Source organism: Aotus nancymaae, unplaced genomic scaffold (genome assembly GCF_030222135.1).
Source record: "Aotus nancymaae isolate 86718 unplaced genomic scaffold, 86718_ANA_hifiasm-v0.15.2.pri h1tg000029l, whole genome shotgun sequence".
Taxonomy (NCBI): Eukaryota; Metazoa; Chordata; class Mammalia; order Primates; family Aotidae; genus Aotus; species Aotus nancymaae.
Window position 1 is genome coordinate 78400513 of NW_026988442.1, and position 20316 is coordinate 78420828.

The 20316-nt window shown below is 38.2% G+C and overlaps 1 protein-coding gene across 5 annotated transcripts in view; it reads left to right on the plus strand.

Moving 5' to 3' along the window:
• The window catches only part of NCKAP5 (NCK associated protein 5), a 970844-nt gene that overhangs the window by 326389 nt on the left and 624139 nt on the right, over positions 1-20316 (plus strand). For all 5 annotated transcript variants that reach the window (XM_064382824.1, XM_064382825.1, XM_064382828.1 and 2 more), the window contains one exon: positions 14754-14827. In XM_064382824.1, coding sequence (XP_064238894.1) covers positions 14754-14827 — 74 coding nt within the window. The remainder of the gene's footprint in view (positions 1-14753; positions 14828-20316) is intronic.

Below are 20316 nucleotides of genomic sequence, written 5' to 3' on the forward strand. Positions count from 1 at the left end.
TTTCTGGGCCCCTCTGCCCCCAGAGTTCAGTGGGCCCGGGGAAAGGCAGAGAATTTGCATTTCGAATGAGTTTGTGGGTGATGCTAATAATGCTGGTCTGCGCCCACGGTGGGAGAACCATTGCATTAGATCCTAATTGTCAGGATAATGTGTCTTTGGGAAGTGGGTGTTCAGTGGAGGCTAAGGGTACCATTTGGTCATCCCAGGTAGAACCCGGGGAGCATACCAGCCATGGTCAGGTGATGGACAGTGCTGAATTATTGCATTGCATCATTGCTCTTCCAGGGATGGACTGGCACTGAGACAGGGGTCCTGGGAACAAGGGCTTTCAAATTAAAAGTTTCTGTATGTCCAGTTTCTCTCCAGATTTTCCAATGAGAAGGTTCAAAGAGTGCCACAGCTATATTCCATCACATAGTTAGTTTGGCCCCTCAGGAGAGAAGAAACTATTCTATTGAATCAGACTCTCCACTGTCAGAACAAAATGGCTTTCTAATTACCTTTCAAAGAAGACAGCAGTGCTGTTTACTTCAGGTTATATCAGCCCTCCAGGTTATCACCTATAAAAGCACTTTTAAATCACAGTATTGGTAATCATTTTATACCACAAGACATTTAGGGAACTTCTGAGGATAATCTCAAATTACTTCACAAATAACAAGCTAGATCTAGTTGAGAGCAGAGGAAGCCAAGTAACAGATTGTATTTAATGTCAGTCTCTTTATTGGAAATAGAGAAGTATTTGCTACTGTGTTGTTTATTTTGGGTGGGGAAGGGGTGGGTATCTTCTACTTCATAAGTCCTTTCTAAACCACGCTAAAATCTTCCCTGTATTATCGGCAGTTGACTCAATAGGCAGGATTCTCCTGAACTGTTTATCCTGGTATTAGAGAATCAACTATGGCATAGGCTCAGTCTCTGGAGGTAAAGTTGAAGGAGAAAAGAGTTCTGTAGTATCGGGAGTGCCTGTTTCCCCACTGTTGCCCTTTTCCACATTCTTCCTTGACACAGCTTGCTAAGACAGCAAACTAGAAAGAGGAGCTGCACAGGGAAATTATATAGCCCCCAAAGGGATTCCTTTGTTTCCAGGAGGCAGAGGCCCTCACTCTTCCCCTGCTACCCTTTTGTTTCCAGGTTGGCTTTTTCATGGTCAGATGTAAAGATCTGAAACGAGGAGTGTCAGCCAGATGTGTCCTGCTTTGCACCTATACCCGTTATACCAGTCCTGGTGTTGGCATAGGGCATCACATGAAATACCAATTAACCAGTCCTCAGAAAGCTAAATCTCTTTCTATAAAGTTGGCCTCTTTGTGAGGATGTTGGACAAGTTCCATTGTTTTCAGCACTAAGTCTCCCACCGCTGGAAAGGATGTAGGGTTCTCTACATAACATTAGAAGCCCTCCGAGTTGGCAGCCCTGAGTGGAGAGCAGGTTCTATTGAATAGGCCTGCAGTCTCTGCAGGGAGGTGCCCATGAATGCCGGCCCTGGTGTGCTTCTTCCTTAGGCTTCCACACCTGCATGGAACCCAAGCCCAAAACCCCACCCCAGCCTCATGGCTCTACCTCCTTAGAAGGAAGCTAATCCTCAGTAGAGAACAGTTCTTTATCTTGAGTTTAAACTCTCCTACTACTTGCTGGGAGGAGAGGGGTGCCCACGGAGTACCATACTTAGATATCACACAGATGACTGCCCGAAAGGTCCCTCCTACTCTTATGTTCAATCTGAGCTTGCAGTTTTTGCAGGTCATTCCTCATCTTCATGGTAATTTTCTTCTTGATATGTTTTGGATTCCAGTTTGGCATCTTTTGTAAATCAAATTGAAACTTTTTCTGACTTCCAGAATTCTTCATGACTTTTGGTTTGCTTTCATCTTCTGTACTGGTGATACAGGTTTATTTTTTGTGAGGGCATGTGGGCGCAAACACCCTGCAGAATATTAGGTCCAGGAAAGTCTCTTCAGGGTCTCCATCCTCTACTTCCTAAGGCCTGTGGCGGGGAAATAAATGCCTAAGGTCTCCTTAGTACATCTCTTAATATGGAGACCGGATTTAGGGGTAAGAGGAAAACATGCTGGTCAGTTATGGTGATTCATTTGTTCTGCTGCCTTTTTGTTGTAGAAAGTCCAACAAGATAGAGCTAATGTTTCTTTTACCCAGACAAATCCATTAGTGTTCAACTGCTTAAAACAAACAATAGCCTGCAGTCCATGACAGCCAGGAGAACTCAGATCAGGTCCATTACTTTCATCTTCACATTTTTACCATGAAAATAGAGACATAAATGTGATCAGATCATGGGCACCACCCGTCCCCACCCAGAGGCAACAGAGGCAGTCTGAAATACCTCACTCCAGGAGGAATGTTTGTTGTTCCAGGGTGATTTATGTTTAGTGACCGTAAGTGAGAAATGCAGTTTAACAGGCAACACATTGAAATCCGCATATCTACATATGCTTTCTTGCTTAGAAAACAAAATCCAAGCAAGGTTTATGTGTTAGTACATAAATATATCATCTCCTCATGCTGAAGGAATTAGCCTCTATCTTGAGGGAAGTCTCTTCAGGGTAAATATAAAAACAAAATAAAATTTTAAAATATTTTGCTGGTCCTCTTGTGTAGCAAAAGGCATCTTCCTAGGATAGAAAGCCCAAGTTTAGGAACTCTAAAACAGTTCCTAGATCCAACATGAGGAGCACCATCAGCTCTGTTACTAAAAAGTCTTCGTGTCTGTCACCTTGTTTCCAATCGCATTTGAATGTCAAGAGACTCCAAGGCCCTGCCTCATTTTGGCAGAATACATATTGGAGGTGTTTCAGGGAAAGGTCTGGTGTGTTAGTTGCATGGTGGTTGTGGCAGTTGGTTTGTTTTGTTGTATTAAGTCATCAGAAACACCCAAAAATTCCACTGAGGAGAGCATTCTCCAAAAGTGTTCCAGGGAGAACTGGCAACATCTTCCTACAAGTTCTTGTTAAAATTACATCTCTGGGTCGCATCTTATTCCCAGACGTGCTGAACCTGATTCTCTGGGTTAGGACCTGGAATGCACTGTTTTCCCAATGGCCTCCATAGGCCCACGGCCTCTTGAACACTGATCTGTAAGAACCACATGATATTTATGATATTTTCTGAAAAAGCTTTGTTCCTACTTGTTCTCCCTACACTTGGCATAAAATTTTGTCTTCATTCTTTACCTTTCCCCAACCTCTACCCCCAGTGAGGTATTTGGAAAGGATCCGCCACTGAAACTGTTTTTGTGAGGTCATTAATGGCCTCTACATTGGCCATTTTGGTAGTCAGTTTTGGGGCCTGTCTTACTTGACCACTGATTCTATTTAACACTCCCTTCTTAGAACACCCCCTATTCCTCCCTCACTGACCTCGCCTTCGTTTACTTTTTCCTCCTCCCAACTTACAAGTCCTGGGTCCTTTTTTCTTCAGTGTGGTTCCTTATTCAGGTAATCTCATTCAATGTCATGGCTCCATCAAATGAGGTTACCTGAAAAAGGACCACACTAAAGAAAAAGGGTTTATCTCCATACACACTGGAATCCAAAATTCTTGAGCACTGACAGCCTCATTGCCATCTGTTTTCTCATAGGTAATGGCATCTCAAACTTCACTGCCAAAGGAGAACAATGTATTCAACACCCCTTGCACAAACTTACTCCTTCTTTGGTTTTCACTCTGTCAATAAGTGTCACATTATCCAACTGCTCAGGCCCAAAACCAAATACTATCTTCGATTTTTATTTCATTTTATATCCCACATTCAGTCCATCAGGAAGTTCTGTTACCTCTATCTTCAAAACGGATCTTGAATCCAGCAACTTAATATGATTCTCCTGGTGGCCTCCCTGGTCAAAGTGACAATGATCTCTTTCCATTGGCTTTGGCTCGTCTCCCTGCTCCTGCCCCTGCCCCCTACTCCCGCAGTCAACAGCAGCCAGAATGATCCTTTTAAGATTTGAGACCTTTTAACTCCTTGAATCCAATCCCACTGCAATTGTGCCCCATGTCATTGAGAACAAAAGGCAAAGTCCCTAAAAGGGCTTATGCAGCTGTGATGATCACCCTCCTCCCCTCACCTCATCTCCGTGCTTCAGCGACACTGGCCTCTGTGCCATTCCTGCAACAAGCATGCATACACTCCTGCCCTCAAAGCCTTTTACACTGCTTCTCTCTGCCTAGAGTGAGCCTCCCAAAGTAGCCACCTGGGTTATTTTCCTCATTTCCTTTAGGTGTTCGCTCAAATGTCTTCAGTGTGGACTTCCTCCACCAGCCTGTTAACGCCACCCCTCTACTTCAGCCCTTCCTTTCCTCTTCTCTATTTTGTTTTCCACAAAGTTTTTGCCTCCACTTATTTTATCTGTCTCCCCCACAAAAATGTTACCTTCATGCAGGCAGAGACTTGTCTGCACTGTACGTGGCTGTATTCCCCAGACCTTGAAGAGTGCCTGAACATAATTAGCACTTGAAAATATTTGTAGAATAATTCCATCTGGCATTATTTATACTGGCCTTATTAATCTCTTTAAGAGGACAGTGGGTGGTAATAGGGCTAATCAGTAAACTAATCCTGGTTACCATAAGCCAGTGATTTGCAGAGTGGTCCCCAGATCAGCAGCATTAGAATCACCTGGGAGCTTCTCAGAGATGCAAATCCTCAGGCTCCACTGCATGCCCACTTAATCAAACTCTGGGGTCGGTTCCCAGTAATCTGTGTTTTAGCTAGCCCACCGGTTGACTCAGACGAACAGATGGGAGCCGTAAGTAGCAGCAAACAAATGTGTTCTCCTCCCTACTTGATGCCATAACCCAATTCCAGTGCACTGCTTTCTAGAAATGCCTTGGCAACTATTATTTGCAGATCTTATGCTAGGTGCTGGGATTGCAAAGAATTCATAGCTTGGCCTGTTCAGAAATAGCAAAGAGCCTGGCTTCACTGGATGCCCAGGGTAGCTTTGGGGAGCGATGGGAGAGAAAATTAGAACATACCTGCCCAGATTTTGAAGGGTATTGATAACTATAGGCTCAGGGGGTCCTGATATACTGTAGTGAGTGAAATAGTATTCCGTGATCCAGTATTTGGGTAGAAGGAAATGTGTGAAAGATGCAATGGATCATTGGTCAACTCCTGCTGTGTGTGGATGTAATCCTGGGATTTAAATTCGTCTTTGAACTTTGCATGGCCAAATTCTTTTATGTAGAGTAGCTGGAGACCTCAGACTTTTCACTCATATAAGGCTCCACCAGTGTTTCTCCACCAAATGAAAAATAGAGATTGAAATGAGGACTCTGCTAACTATGTGATTTGTATTTTTATGGTGACTTTTAACAAATTTACATAATCTACTGCCATGCTAACAAATGATATGTTACTGACTAGCAGAACTTGAGGACAGATTGAATTAGTTTTTATTTCTACCTCAGAAAAAAGAAAACCAAAATAAGTGAAGTTATTTTTTCCACCTAGATGAATTCCTTCGTTTGACCAATATATGTTTATCTCCCAAGCTGCTATAAAATCAATATTTAAGAAAATAGTACAGGCTGCTGAGAAATACAATAGTTACTACTTTGCTTAAAATTAAGTATAACTCTTTTTACCTAAGGAAGACTATCTAATTATTAGTAATAGCATCTTTGTCAAGTAAAACTAAAAGTTGTTTAACTTACGAGTAGATTTATTTCATTATTATTAATAGAATGGAGTACTCAATGGGAGAATCCAGCTTAACCTCTGCCCTTACCTTCGTTGCAGTAGGGCAGGAAAATCAAAGTGGAACCAAAGCCAAACGTACACAGATGCCCAATCAGTATGAATCTGGAAGTTTATTTCTTGATTTTGTTTTACAGCTTTGCATCCAGCCAGATCCCCCCCAGCACACACTACAAATTGGTGGAGAGGGCTGCGGTGGAGGGGTCATTCTGTAGCTAGTTTCCATCTAACCAACATAAAATTCACTCTGAGGGCAGTTAGCTGTGGGAAGAGCATTCTTTGGGGCAGTGAAAAAATGTGCTGAACTGAGCAAAAGGAGACTTTTAAAGTCTGTTATTGTCTGACCCTAAGCAAATTACTTAACCATAATCTGAGCATTAGTTTTCTAAGTTGAAATGGTGACCATGACTCAAAGATGCTGTGAGGCCCAAATGAGAATGGATGTCAAAGTGCTTTGGAAAACTGTAACATCTACAAACAACATCAATCAATAAAATAATATAGAGATGACTAGTGCTTCCTATTTCATTGTTAGCCATGTTAACTTTCAAAAGAATTGACTGTTCATTGTATTACTTGTAGCATAGGCTAAGCATACAGTAACAAAGAAAACCCCAATTACAGTGTTTTAAGTAAGCTAGGAATGTATTTCTTTTTCATGTAAGAAGCCAAAGGAAAGTAGAAAGACTAGGGTCAGTGGTTAGATGCTCTAAGTATAATCACTTTTGCTATCCTGAGCCTGTAGGTACTGTCTCTGAGCCCAAGGCTGTTATCGCTTCTGGCCAGAGGAAGAGTGCACAATGGACAGCAGTTTGTCTTCAGGCTGGGGATTGTCTGGATATTGTACAAACCATTTCTGCTTACCTCTCTTTGGCTTGAACTCAGGCACATGTTCATCCCAAGCAGCACAGGAGACTTGGAAACATAATTTCTAGCTTGGGAGCAATGTGTCCAGCTAGAATTGGGGAGAGAGAGGGGATTTTTTTAAGGGGGAAAAGATATATAATAGGGAACAGTTAAGCAGTATCCAACAAATTGAAGTATGTTTTACTCCGAAGATCTGCTAAGCTGTATTCATAGTCTGATCTGTATCAGTCTACTGCCTTGATACCAAATAGCAGGTCACCAGGCTTTTCAATGGCCACGTGTGCTATCTGTCTATATTCTGTCACTGTTAATTAATACTGATGAAATTTTCTTATATGACAAAGGTTATAAAGAGATGTTTTCACTCTGCGGTTTGCTAGTCATCATGCTGTCAGTTATCTCTCCATTTGAAAGCAGATTTTGGTTGTGAATTTTACTGTGTTGAAATCTTTGACAGTCACATGATTTGCATGCCATAGATGAGCAATGTACCTAAATCCTCTTCAGAGTTGCAAGATTAGAAAAACACACTGATTTTGCAAAATTATCAATAGTTTGTCTTTGGAATGTCATTTCTGGCTTGCACCAATAGAATAAAATTATGAGTAGACAGTAATTTAGAAAACTGCTATGATTAAATATATATTTGGTCTCTGCTTCCCAGTTCCTGGCACAGAACTCCTCAAACCCTTGTAGATAGGAAGCTAGGAGAATCTTTTATTCTAATATTTGGTCTTTGACTCCTGGTTTCTGGCACAGAGGTCCTAAAACCTTTCTTATTTCCTAAGTGATAACATCTGGCACAGAATTCTTAAATCCCTTAGAATTTTCTGGGTGATAGGATCATCTTTTGTTCTAATTAGAAGTCTCTTTGTGGACTCCTGGAGAGCCTGAGGATGGGGACTGGTTTCCAGGGGAACCAACCATGTGATTAAAGGATTGGAACTTTCAGCCCTACCCACCAAGCTCTGGGTGAGTTGACCACCAATGGCCAATGTTGTAATCAGTCATTCCTACATAATGCATCCTCCATAAAACCCAAGAGGACTGGGCTCAAGGGTCTTCCAGATAGCTGAACTCATGGAAGTTCCTGGAGGGCTGTGTGCTAGGAGAGAGCATGGAAGTTCTGCACCCTTTCTCCCATACCGCTTCCTATGCAGCTCTTCCACCCAGCTGCTTATCTGTATCGTTTGTAGTATCACTTGCAATAAATGGGTAAACCTAAGTAGTATGCTTTCTTGAGTTCTGTTAACTGCTGAAGCAAATTAATCAAGCTTGAGGAGACAGTGGTGGGAGCCCTGATTTATAGCTGGTCATTCAGAATTACAGGTGGCAGCCAACTATGGTACTTGTGATTGGTGTCTGAAGCCAGGGGCAGTCTTGTGGGACTGACCTTGAGGGATCTGATGCTATCTCTAGGTAGATGTTGTCAGAATTGAATTGAATTGTATAGGACACCTAGTTGGTGTCTGCTGGAGAATTGTTTGGTTGATGTATAGGGAAAAATCCACATTCATCTGGTGTCAGAAGCATTACATTGAGTGGTGTATGAGAGAAGGAAAACGAAGTGAAAACACTGTTTCTGCTCTCTTGTCGTGACTGCCTAACATCTCTGATAATCAAAACCTTTTCAAGTAAAAGTTTTGGAAGACCAAGACCACTTGTAGCCTAATCTCAGATTCTCTCATGAGCCTGGTTACAGCCAGACAGTTAATTTGCTCTTTCATTTACTCAACACACCTTTGAATGCTTGTGATATTCCAAGTGCTATGGTAGGTGTTGGAGGATACAAAAATGAAGGATGACATACTTTGAAGCATATGAGGCACATCTAAACGGGACCTGGTTGGGAAATAGCCAGATCCACAGGATTGGACCTCAAGAGCATGATTGAGCAGCACGGGCCATGCTGGACCTCAGAGTAATGCAGTATGGGAGATAATTTCAGAGAATACCAGGGAGGGAGAGTATGATTTTAAAATGTGAAGTGCTGCAGGCACTGGTCATAAGGACCAAGCAAAATCCTGGGATTCCACCTCGCAGAGGCCATCGGTGGCTCTAATGGGAAAGCTCCACTAAAACGTCTGCCCTAGAAGCAAGGTTGCACCTGTTTGAAGAGGGACTGGGAAAGAGGAATTCGAGATGGCTCATGCTAAGATGGTGGCAGGAGGATGGTCTGTTCAAGCTGGGACTCCTAAATGGATTTGCTTGTGGTGTGTAACATTGAAAAAAATCTCCTTGGAAGAATTTATGTTGGTACAGATGCCGGTTAATTATGAGATACCTTTCTATTTATTATCCTGTCTGCATAATTTCCAAAGTGGGTATTTTATTTGAGTTTTTACATTCACCATGCAGATATACCTTTTTATTAAGAGAAGAACTGATGGCCCCCTTAACAATTACTTTGTTGTGGTAGTTAGTCATTTCCTAATTGCAGATAGTTTTGTTGATTTGAACAGCTGGCCTCCTTGCTGGTGCTGCTTTGCCCAAAGGTGAATTGGGGATTCTATGTTACTAGTCACAAAATTGCTGGCAGGATTTCACAAGCTCTGCCATAAGTTATGCAGATTATAATATGAAGATTATTTGGAGGGATTTTTGGATCTCTTCAAGCTTTGATATACAATTTTATTTTAAACTCCACTTAAGATGAATGGTACTTAAGATCCTCACATCATTAGAATTCATTTATAATGGGCCTCCCTCAGAACTGACCTATTTCAGACAATAGGAGATTCACATTAAATGGGCTTATGCTACAAAGACATGCAATGTTCAGTATATCTATAAACCTCTAATCACTTTAAATGTTTCATACTAATTGCCCTGAAACATGTGCATTAAAAGAAGTGAAAGGCAAACTTCCTGAAATCTATCTCTAAAATGATTCTGATTTGCATAAGTTTTAGCCAAGGAACAGATGTCTTTTTAACGCTGTACCTTTGTAAAATTTTTAAAACATAAAATATGACTTGGTGTAACTTGGTGCCCCCCAACCTTCAGCCCCCTTAATCCTAACTTTGGTGAAGCGCTTTTATCAGAACACTAACGAGGGCAAGTGGAAAGGGGGTTCATTGTTTCAAACACAAGCTTAGCCTTAGAATAATATAAAGGAAATGGTTTCACTGTGGCATTTTAGATCAAGCTTTCTAAAATTTCATTATAACCTAATCTTCATGGACATTATTTTCTGGGACTGTATTTTTCTATATAACAGCCATTACTCTAAATTTTTATAGTGAGCATATAGTTTTTTAAAACTATAGACAAAGAAAAAATACACAGAAGAAAATTAAATTAACCCGTAGTATTACCATTTACTATAGGATATTACTTTTAATCTTTCATATACATTTTCTAAATTGTGATAAGAGGGATTATGCAGTTTTTTATCCTACTTTCATTTAACATTACACTGTTTTCTAGTTTATTATATATTCTGTACAAAGGTTTTTGAAAATTATATCTCTTTGAATGAAAGGAGCATATTTAATAAAATAATTATTTAGTTATTGAATAAAATAATTATTTTAATTATTTCTGTATTTTAGGAAACTAAGACATACCCAGTTTTCCCATATTGTCACAAATAATACTTTGATGAATATCATTTGTTTTAATCTGATTATTTACTCAGGCTGATTTCTAGACAGGGAGTTTCTAGATCAAAAGGGCAGGGATGTCTTAAAATCACAACATGTATCTGTCACCAAATTACTTTCCCCAATTGTACATGCATAGGCAAAACACAGACTTACACTTAAGCCTTTTTTATTATCAAGTCAAGAATAGAGCAATAATTTCTGCTTCTATATTCAAAGAGATTTATGCACCCTTCTATTAATATTTCCCCCTTTCTTTCCCTCTTGTCCTCCCTCTGCCCATCACAAAAATAGATAATGTATATTATAATTTTTCTTTCTGGGATTTTTTGTTCATTTTATTTTATAATCTATTTACTTTTTTAGGCATCTGTTTGGCTGGATTAACCTCTTTTGAAGTCTCTTTTTATATTGTGAATTCTACATTTTTTATTCATTGCTCAGGTATTATAGGTGTGCATATGTACATAGACATGCATATGTACATATACTTACCTGGCACATGGACACCTTTCATTTATACACATATGTCACTTTAAGTTTTTAATTAAAAGATGTAGGTCCTGTATTTTATGAATTCATGAATGCCTGAAAATGTCTTTCTGTTGCTTTGTTACATAGGAGCTACTTAATTGGGAATAATATTTATGGATTGTGTATAAACTAATTTCAATGGGCATTTGGGATAGCTGGAAGCTATGGAGCTAATGTGATTTTGCTCCTTTTGGGTTATAAGCATTCAAACAGGTCCCCTGTTTTGTTTTTCACTATTTTTATTCAATTTTATTCAAATTATTTTTATTCACTATTTTATTCCTGTGCCAGTAGACATGTGTATTGTCTTCCATTAACTCTACCTGTAAAGTGATGAGTCCTTTTCTTGTGCAAAGTCAACGTCCTTTTTCTTTTCTGTGCTGAAATTTATCTTCATCCGTTTGTTTGTTGCCTGCATTCCAAATCTTATGGAGTATTCAAATGCTATCATTGTTTGGCAAACCGATACTTTCTGGCCTTTTTATCCATCATGTCTCCATTCATTCTCATTCTTATTCTTTATTTCTTAATTTAGTTGCAGATTAAGTTTATCTTCCTCAGGACTATATGTGTATTTTCATTGTCAGTTCTACTATTTATTGTATCTAAGGTGGGTTTTGTAATTGTAAGAAAACCAGTAGAATAGGATGTTCATCAACTTAGTAACTATAGTTTAATAATGTCTTTGTGCTTTCATATCTTTCTTATGTAAATAATTGTCAGACTCACACCCTTTTTTATGATTAAGGATCATGTTCTCTCTCTTGTCCTACAGCACTTGTTCATGGGTTCCATGTTGCATTTTTTCAGTTTACTCTGAAGAAATCTATCTGGACTTTTTCTTTCTGCCTTGCTGGGGTACTGGAGTCTCTGTACAGTAACCTCCTGTATGTCCTTGCTCCCAAAGCTGTTCTAGCCACTGTGCCTATTGCGTTTTACTTACGGTGACCATAGTTCCTCTTAACCACTGCCAGCCCCTGTGCTACCACCCTCCATTGTTTTCTTGGAGTTAATCTCCAAAGGGATCCACAAAAATCCCCCTGGGCGTAATCCTGTGATAGTGTTTTCACATGAGGTAACTAACTTTTCCAGTTCAGGGTCTAGAAACTATACAGGTATGAAGGAACCTCCTAAGTTCTTTCAGGTTGAGCTAAAACAATTTCACTTAACAAAAAATACATGTAAGAGTCATGTCTTTTTTTTTTTCAATACATTCGTGTTAGCCTTATATTGAGGTAATATCTAAATAAATAATTAAAATATATTGAATGTTGGAAGTAAGAATGCCATAGAGAAAAAATTAAGTAGAAAAGAGGGATGAAGAATCCATAATCTTAGGTTCCCATTGTTAAGTGGTTTAAGATTTGTTGTCATAGTTATTTATATGGAAAATAGGGTAAAGCTAGTTTACATGGAAGCGGCTAGTATTTTTACTTGAAATAGCTTTTAAATCACAAGTCAGTGACAACTACATTCAGTGATTAGAGATCAGTATTATCAATCTCTGCCTAACTGCCTATTCTAATATTTAGTATGTATAACCTAAGAGCTATACACTTAAAAATCTTGAAATTTGGCAAGAGAAAAGAAAATGAATAATGTCTTCACCTTGTAAAGTGATCTTCCTTTTGAAAAGAGGCATATAATGCTCTGAAAAAGGCCATGCTTACTATCTGGCAGCCATGATGGTATGTATGTACTTAAATTTCTTGTTTAACACAATGCCTCCATAAATGAAGCATTATTTATCCCTCTGACAAAGATGAAGAAACTAAGGCTTAGAGAGATTCAGTAATATGACCAGGGAAACATACCTAGTAAGTATAAAAACCAGGATTTGAACCTAAGTCTCTTTGATACTAAAGTCATATTTGTCATCACTACACCTTTCAGCTTCAATCTCTGACTTGAGATAATCAGAATGAACACAATGGCAAATCCATTGGTTTTTATCCAAACTGCTTTCTAAGGCTTGCACATGATTTGGTCCCGCCTACCTCTCCAGCTTCATTTTAGACCCAGTATCCCTGAGTCCCTGTTCCTAGCACCCACTGGCTTCCTTCTGTTCCCCCAACAGCACATTTCGGGGCCTTTGCATATGGTGTTTTCTCTGCCTGCAGTGTCTTGCTTCCTTTTCTCTATATGGTTTCCTTCTCGTCTTCCAAGTCTTAGCACAAATATCACTTGCTTAGAGTCCTCTTCTGGAGACTTCACGTGACATAGCTGCTCCTCCCAAAGTCTTTCCTATCACCTGTTTATTTCCTTCATAGCATGTAACCCATATGAAACCAATCTGTTCATTTATTTAGTATGTCCCCTTTGATAGACTGTAAGCTCCTTGAGGGCAGTGGCTTTCCCTCTCTTGGTTATTACCATATCTGCAGCACTTAGAACAGTTCTTGGCATATAACAGATGTTTAAAAATAGTTGTTAAATGAAGATAAAATGAATAACTTTAACATCTGTACATTTATTTCTACTTGGGAAAAATGTATTTAATTTTTTTTGGCTGAACATGTTTGAGGATTCACGTATTTGATAGTGTCAAGTGTTCTAGATTATGGTTTAGCCTTAATCAGGACACTTAAAAGCATAACCACATATATTGCAACTCCTGCAGTAGCAGAGATTTCTGTTTTGTTTTTAACATTCCCAGTTGTCTTATTTAAATAACTCACTTCAGTAGTCACCTGAAAATAAATGTTTATTCAATAAGCATAAAACGTCTTAGCTCATTATCTGTAACAGATTTACAGTATCTTAGAATCAAAACAGTTGTTAGCTAGACAAGGACTTAGTATACCCTCTAGTCTAACGAACATTTTGGAAAAATAAAAAGGCTTTTCAAGGCCACATGGCTAGATTGAGGATCAAAAGAAACTCAGGACTGGGCCCTTTCCATTATATGGGATTAACTCCTATCTTTCTCCCAGCCCTTCACCTTCTAGTGAACATTCCTATAAGAACAATACATTATGTATAGTATTTAATAAGAAATCCAAATTTCTGAAAGAAAAATATCACTGCCAATCAAAGATCCCAGTTTATTTCAAATCTATAGAAATGGAACAGTAGCTTTCATAGGTGCCTTAACATTGAAATTATTGCATACTATTTCATCAAAGGCAGCGATAATGTAGAAGCAGAGGCCTGCAGGCTAGATCTCTAAACAGAAAGGGGGGAAAAAAAAAACAGATTCAGAGCAAAACAATATAAAAGAGTTTGTATATGTTGTGTTTGCTCCAGGTTAGCAATTGAAACACCACTGCATATGAGCCTCCTATGCAGAAATCATAAATTAAATCCATTGTAATAACCCATGGATTTTTTTGCTTACTTTCATGTGACACATGAATTCTTTATTTTTTCAGATATGTTCATGAAAATAGTTTGATTTAGAGAAATAAATTTACATATACATTTATATAGAGCAGAATACACCATACCTTTCATGTCTTTTTAGAAGCCAAAGATTTATGTTTAAGAATAAAAAAACACAACTATGCTGTTTTGTGTATATATGGAGTTGAAGAAAAGTGGACATGTCCATTAGTGTATACAAGTGCCCAGTGAATATGAGGATATGTTATATTTACATAAAACATTATATATAGTTTTAAGACATGAGTTTTTGCTGGAATGTGACTGTCATAAGACCAGTAAAATCAAGAACTGTTTTGTCTATTTTATTTTTCTATGATTGGCAGCAACATTTATATGCGGTAGAACACAGACCCCAGTTTAGATGACTATGAAATTTAGGCCTTTTTTTCTGTGAATAGGAGGATTATAATGCTGAATCAGTATAACTCCAGTTCTCTTCTGTGATTTGTTTGCAAAATTATCATAGAATATGAGAAAAATATTATTTACATATGATTGTAAGTCATAGAAGCAGAGAATCCTAAAACCAGAAGGGAACTAGGGATTATCTTGTCAAAAATACTCCTTGTAGAGATAAGGACAGAGTCTTAGGATGGTGGGGACTGATGTCGTGAGGTTTCATCTGTCTTTGTCTGCTCGTGCAGGAATACATGGATTCCAATAAATACATTGAGCATCTGCTGACTCAGCTTGAGGAGCAACACAGGAGTCTCTGGAGGTGAGTTCAACTCATGTTCTTATTTGTTTGCTCAGGTAGCATCCTCTGTAGCTTTGCTGATCTGAAATATTTCAATTAGACTACAGGGTATATACTAAGTCCTTGTCTAGCTAAAAATTGTGAGATTCTAAGACACTATTGTCTTGGAATGGCAAAGTTGTAATGTGGAAGCTAGAACCCAAATCCTTTGATCCTTTCTTGCTTCAAGATGTATTTGTTTTTCTCTAGTTAAAAAGTAAAACATTGCTGCTTAAAAGTCCTGCTTCTTTTCATATTAAAGGGGAGTATTTTAATAATGCCATTGTACAGTTTTCCAATATTTAGTTTTTATTCTACATGGAGGGTTCTGACACTAGGTAAGGAAAGTGTCTGAGAATATTTCTGCATGCATATTGGAAATGGTAGGTTAATATCACAGAAGTCATATTCCCAAGTTATTCATTCCTTGGGGACTCTTAGGAATTGAGAGTGTGGCAAAGATGGTTGTAATATCATTATTTAGCTTTTTGGGGACATGTCGTTATGTTTTTTATAGGTGCTACTATAGAACTTGAATTTCTTTTTTGAAGCTCCTGTAGCTCTTTTTTAAATAAATACGCTGGTGCTTAATTACATGATGCCTCACATTGTACCGAAATTGTTTCATTAAGTACATTTGTCTCACCAACCGTCAATAAGCTCCTAAAGTCCTCTCTGCCTATCTTTGTTCATCTCACCAACCCTCAGCAAGCCCCTAAAGGCTTTTCTTTCTCCCCTTACCCTTCCCCCCCCCGTTTTTTTTTTTTTTTTTTTTTTTTTTTTTTGAGACAGAGTTACACTCTTGTTGCCCAGGCTGGAGTGCAATGGCACAATCTTGGCTCACCACAACCTCCTCCTCCCGGGTTCAAGCGATTCTCCTGCCTTGGCCTCCCATATAGCTAGGATTACAGGTGCCTGCCACCATGCCTGTCTAATTTTTTTGTATTTTTGGTAGAGATGGGGTTTCACCATGTTGGCCAGGCTGGTCTAGAACTCCTGACCTCAGGTGATCTGCCTGCCTCAGCCTCCCAAAGTGCTGGGATTACAGGTGCAGGAATACATGGAATACATGAGCCACTGCACCTGGCCCCTTTATTTCTTTTTATCTCCTTGCAGCATGGGGGAGAGTGTTCTCTCTGTACACAGAGATGGCAGGTAAATATTTACTAACGCTCTTGTTGTCTTGCTAGACCTCATCCAAATCCATCACCACAGGGTTCCTTACCAGGCTGGGCTGCCTCTTCTTGTTGTACCAATGTAAAAATTCTAATAACTTTGAAATTTCTCTTGTTTCAGGAGTTGTAGGTCTTGGGTAAAGTGCTATATATTTTAATTTGTTATGTTCTTATATTCATATTTCTACTGGAGGACAGACCTCTGATGATAGTAATAGAAAATATTCTATTTCTATACATCGAAAAACTGCTGGTAGGATATAATAAAAATTCAGTGAAGTCTGTTTGACATTAATGGACACACCAGCTAATTTTATGTAATTGATGCAATATTTGCTAGATTTGTTTCTGAGAACTATAACCTGGCTCTGATAGTTTTCTGTTATGAACCAATGTATTAATAAAATCAACAATAATATATGTATGGTTGTATCCTTTTAATTATATCTTCCATAGATCTCTTGGAAAGTATATTTTTAAAACTGTGTAACTGATATAATGTTTAATTTCAACTATTTCTATAGAATATTTTATTTTTCCCATCTTCCAAAAGAAAAATTCACAAAAAATAATGAATACCATCTGATGAAAGAAATTTAGAGTTTAATTTGTTTAGTAAGTGTATCTTACATGCATTATTATAGATGAATATGATTTCATGGGCTCTTTGAACCAAAACAGCCTTGCATGGAAAGGGCTATTTTTCATAGTTTCTTGAGGTAGCTAATGAAAACCTAGGTCTTCTCAGATGTGATTAAATTAAAATTCCATTTCAGGCATGAAGTTAACATAAAGTGAGATCTTAGAATTTGTGTACAGTTACTTTCATTTTCCTTCAGAAATGAAATTATTACTGCTGAGGAAGCAAAGCCCCATATATAGTGTCAGAGGAGCTAATAAAAATGCTCTATTTACATAACAATAGAAGGCAGTAATGACACTTGGATAGTCAGAATAATTCCAGTGAGAAGATGGAAATGGGTGGTATTGAAAGAATGAACCCCAATAATAGCAGATTTATATACTATTTATTGAATCATGAAATTACTTTTGATTATATTTTTACAAACAGATCCCAACTTCACTGACTTAAAGTGACAGGCTTTATGATGGTTATTACAATATCATAACAACAACTGCAGCCAAATTGTTTTTAGAAAAGAGTATGTGAATGACAATGAACAGTGTAGGAAATCCTTTCTGGTTATGATTAAATTTCTAAATGCTTATTCATAAGTTAGAATAGAATCTATGATATACAGAGGATCATGGGAATAGCATGTCATGTACACAAGCACAACCAGATTGCCCGAAGTTAAACAAATGCTCCCATAAATCAGTATAAGCTCATTCTCTGAATTTATATGCCTTTGATTTGTGGCTGCTACAATTATCATGGAGTCGGCTATTTGTCATTGCTGCTAATGTTAACTGATGGCCTTCCATTTATACTTGAGCTAACTTATAACTTAGAGACAAGTTCTGAATATCTAGATCTTCCAATAATAATTGTGGTCAGGATTAATTTATGGCTACCACCTGTGAGGACTGATCAAAAGCATGGTTGAAACAAGGCATACTCTTGTTGCCACTTGGTGAATGATAAAAGTTAGATAAAATAAGATTAGGTGCAAAGTTTAAAAATTTCCTTTTCTTCATGGAGGGGGTTGCTAGTCTTTAACCGACTTTAGTTGGTTCTTATAGCATAACCATCTGCTGTGATACAAAAATATATTGCAATAATGCTCTTGAGATAACTGGTTATTTAGGGGTCTAATATTCTACTGAAATAGACCTATAATCTATCTCTGGGTTTTCAAGTTGCAAAGGAATTTGTGGAGTTCATAAATAACTGTCTAGCAATGAGTAGTCCTTTAGCTCGATTGTCTTTTTGATAGCAACAAATGCTTTCTAAAAGGAAAACTGAGAATTCATCTAGAGAAGAGAATAGAGTCAGAATCTAGAACTTAATCTAAGACTTGAGTATAAGCCAGGGTGGGTTTAATCTGTTCTGTATCTCCCTGCTTAATTTAAAACACACACACACACACACACACACACACACACACACAAAATCTGTATACTAGTTCAGGTTGAAATGCAGCCATAATTTCCTGTACCTTTATTTGTTGTAATGTGAAAAGTTACTTTTAGGAGAAAAAGAATTTTTTTTTACATCATTTATTATTATTTCTGATTTAGCTAAATATATTTGTGATTGACAACAAGCATAAGTAAAAAGTGCTGAAAATGTCTCTGCTAATATGTGATGAAAAATCTTTATCCATTTGCAGCCTCATATTAAGTGTTTAGAATGAACAGTTGGAAAATACAAATTGAATTCATGAATGCTTATGAAATTACTTTCAAGCCACAAATGTAAAATTATGTATCAAAAAGTGAGAGCAGCATAATACTATACAATAGGAAGAAGACTGGACTGGAGGTTTGGGGGACTTGAACTCTTGTCTGGCCTGCATAAACTGGCTGTAGGGTAACATCTCTGAAATGGGGTTTTCTCATCTGTGGAAAGAAGGTATTCCTATAGCTAGTATTTAAGATTACTGAGCACTGATAATATGAAACAGTGTCTAGAATATTATCTTGCATTTATAAAATGTTATTTTTGATACCATATTATCAAAATATAATACTATCATATTAAATATGCAATGATACAGCTACATAATACGTACATCATAGAAAGCTTTAAAGAAGATGTGAGTAGAAATGACTTATGTAACAATCTAACAACTTGCCAGTAGTTCAACTAGATAATGTCAAAGCAGTCATTTCAGATATTTTTTCTTTTTGTTTTAATGGGAGACTGGAGTTTGACTACTACCCAAATCAGCCTCTCCAAAGATTCAGAGGCCAGAGTTTTTAAAAGATAGTTTGGTGGGCGGCAGAGAGTGGGGTGGTTAGAGAATGGGGAGTGCTGATTGGTTGTGTCGGGATGAAATCATAGGAAGTCCAAGCTGTCCTCTTGTGCTGAGTCGGTTCCTGGGTTGCGGGGGCTGCAAGACCTGATGAGCCAGTTCACAGCTCTGGGTGGTGCCAGGTAATCCATCAGAATGCAGGTCTGAAAACTACCTCAAATGCCAGTCTTTGGTTTTACCATAATGATGTTATCCATAGGAGCAACTGGGGAGGTTAGGAATCTTGCGGCCTCTGGCTGCATAACTCCTGAGCCATAATTTCTAATCTTGTGGCTAATTTGTTAGTTTCACAAAGGCAGTTGGTCTGATCCCCAGGCAAGGAGGGGTTTGTTTCAGGAAAGAACTGTTATCATCTTTGTTTTATTTCAAATGTTCATAAGTTCAATTGGTGACAGTGTTATCAAAAGCCTGTAAGGTAATGAAGAATGAGCAAGTAGGTCTGCATGGTCAAAATCAAATGACAAAATCTACTGAATGCAGAGTGCCAGCTACCAACCACAGATTCCAGATCACCTGAGTCTCATTTAAACAAGCTGTATCTGCACAAGGGTTTCTCATCCAAGCCACTGTCAACATTTGGGGCCAGACAATTCTTCATCATAGGGGAGGATATTTAGGATAATCCCTGGCTTTTACAGTACCTACCAGTAGTATTCCTTGGTTGTGGCAACCAAACATGTCTCCAGGCATATTCCAAGGGTCCCTAAGGGACAAAATCATCCCCTCTGCCACTTGAGCAACAGTGATCTAAATAATCTATGCAAACATTTTCCTGAGTATATTCTAAGAAACACCAATACTCTATGTTACTTTGTCACAGATACACCATGAAGGTACTCCATGGTCAAATAAAAGTTTAAAAATTTTAGGTAAAATCACATTATAAACATTTTGTTTTAATCGTAGAACTTCTCAGAGCCATGAATCCTGCTAACATGTGCTATGTATGTGAAAATATTGGATATAAAATATCATTTTTACTTTAAAAATAGAACTCCAGATCCTATCTTCCTTAGAGTATCTACTCTGAGGTTGCAAGGAACTTATCTAGGGAAGTGGTGATCTATCTAACTGCTATCCAAATATAGAATACGTATGGCTGTACCACCTGCTTCCCTGGTACCGGGCTGGGTGACTTAAGGGCATCGAGCAGTATGAGGAATCTGGGTTGTTGGTAAAAGGGGAAAGTCAGCCTGTAGAAACCCAAATCCCAAGTTCCTCACTAATTTTCTGAGGGAAAGATCAAGTCTCAGTACCAACTTCCTAGAATCTAAACTACTGATTACAAACTGTTTGCCCAAGTAAAGCACTTAACTCCCGCTTCCCAAGACTGGAGAAATGATGGTCTCCTACATCA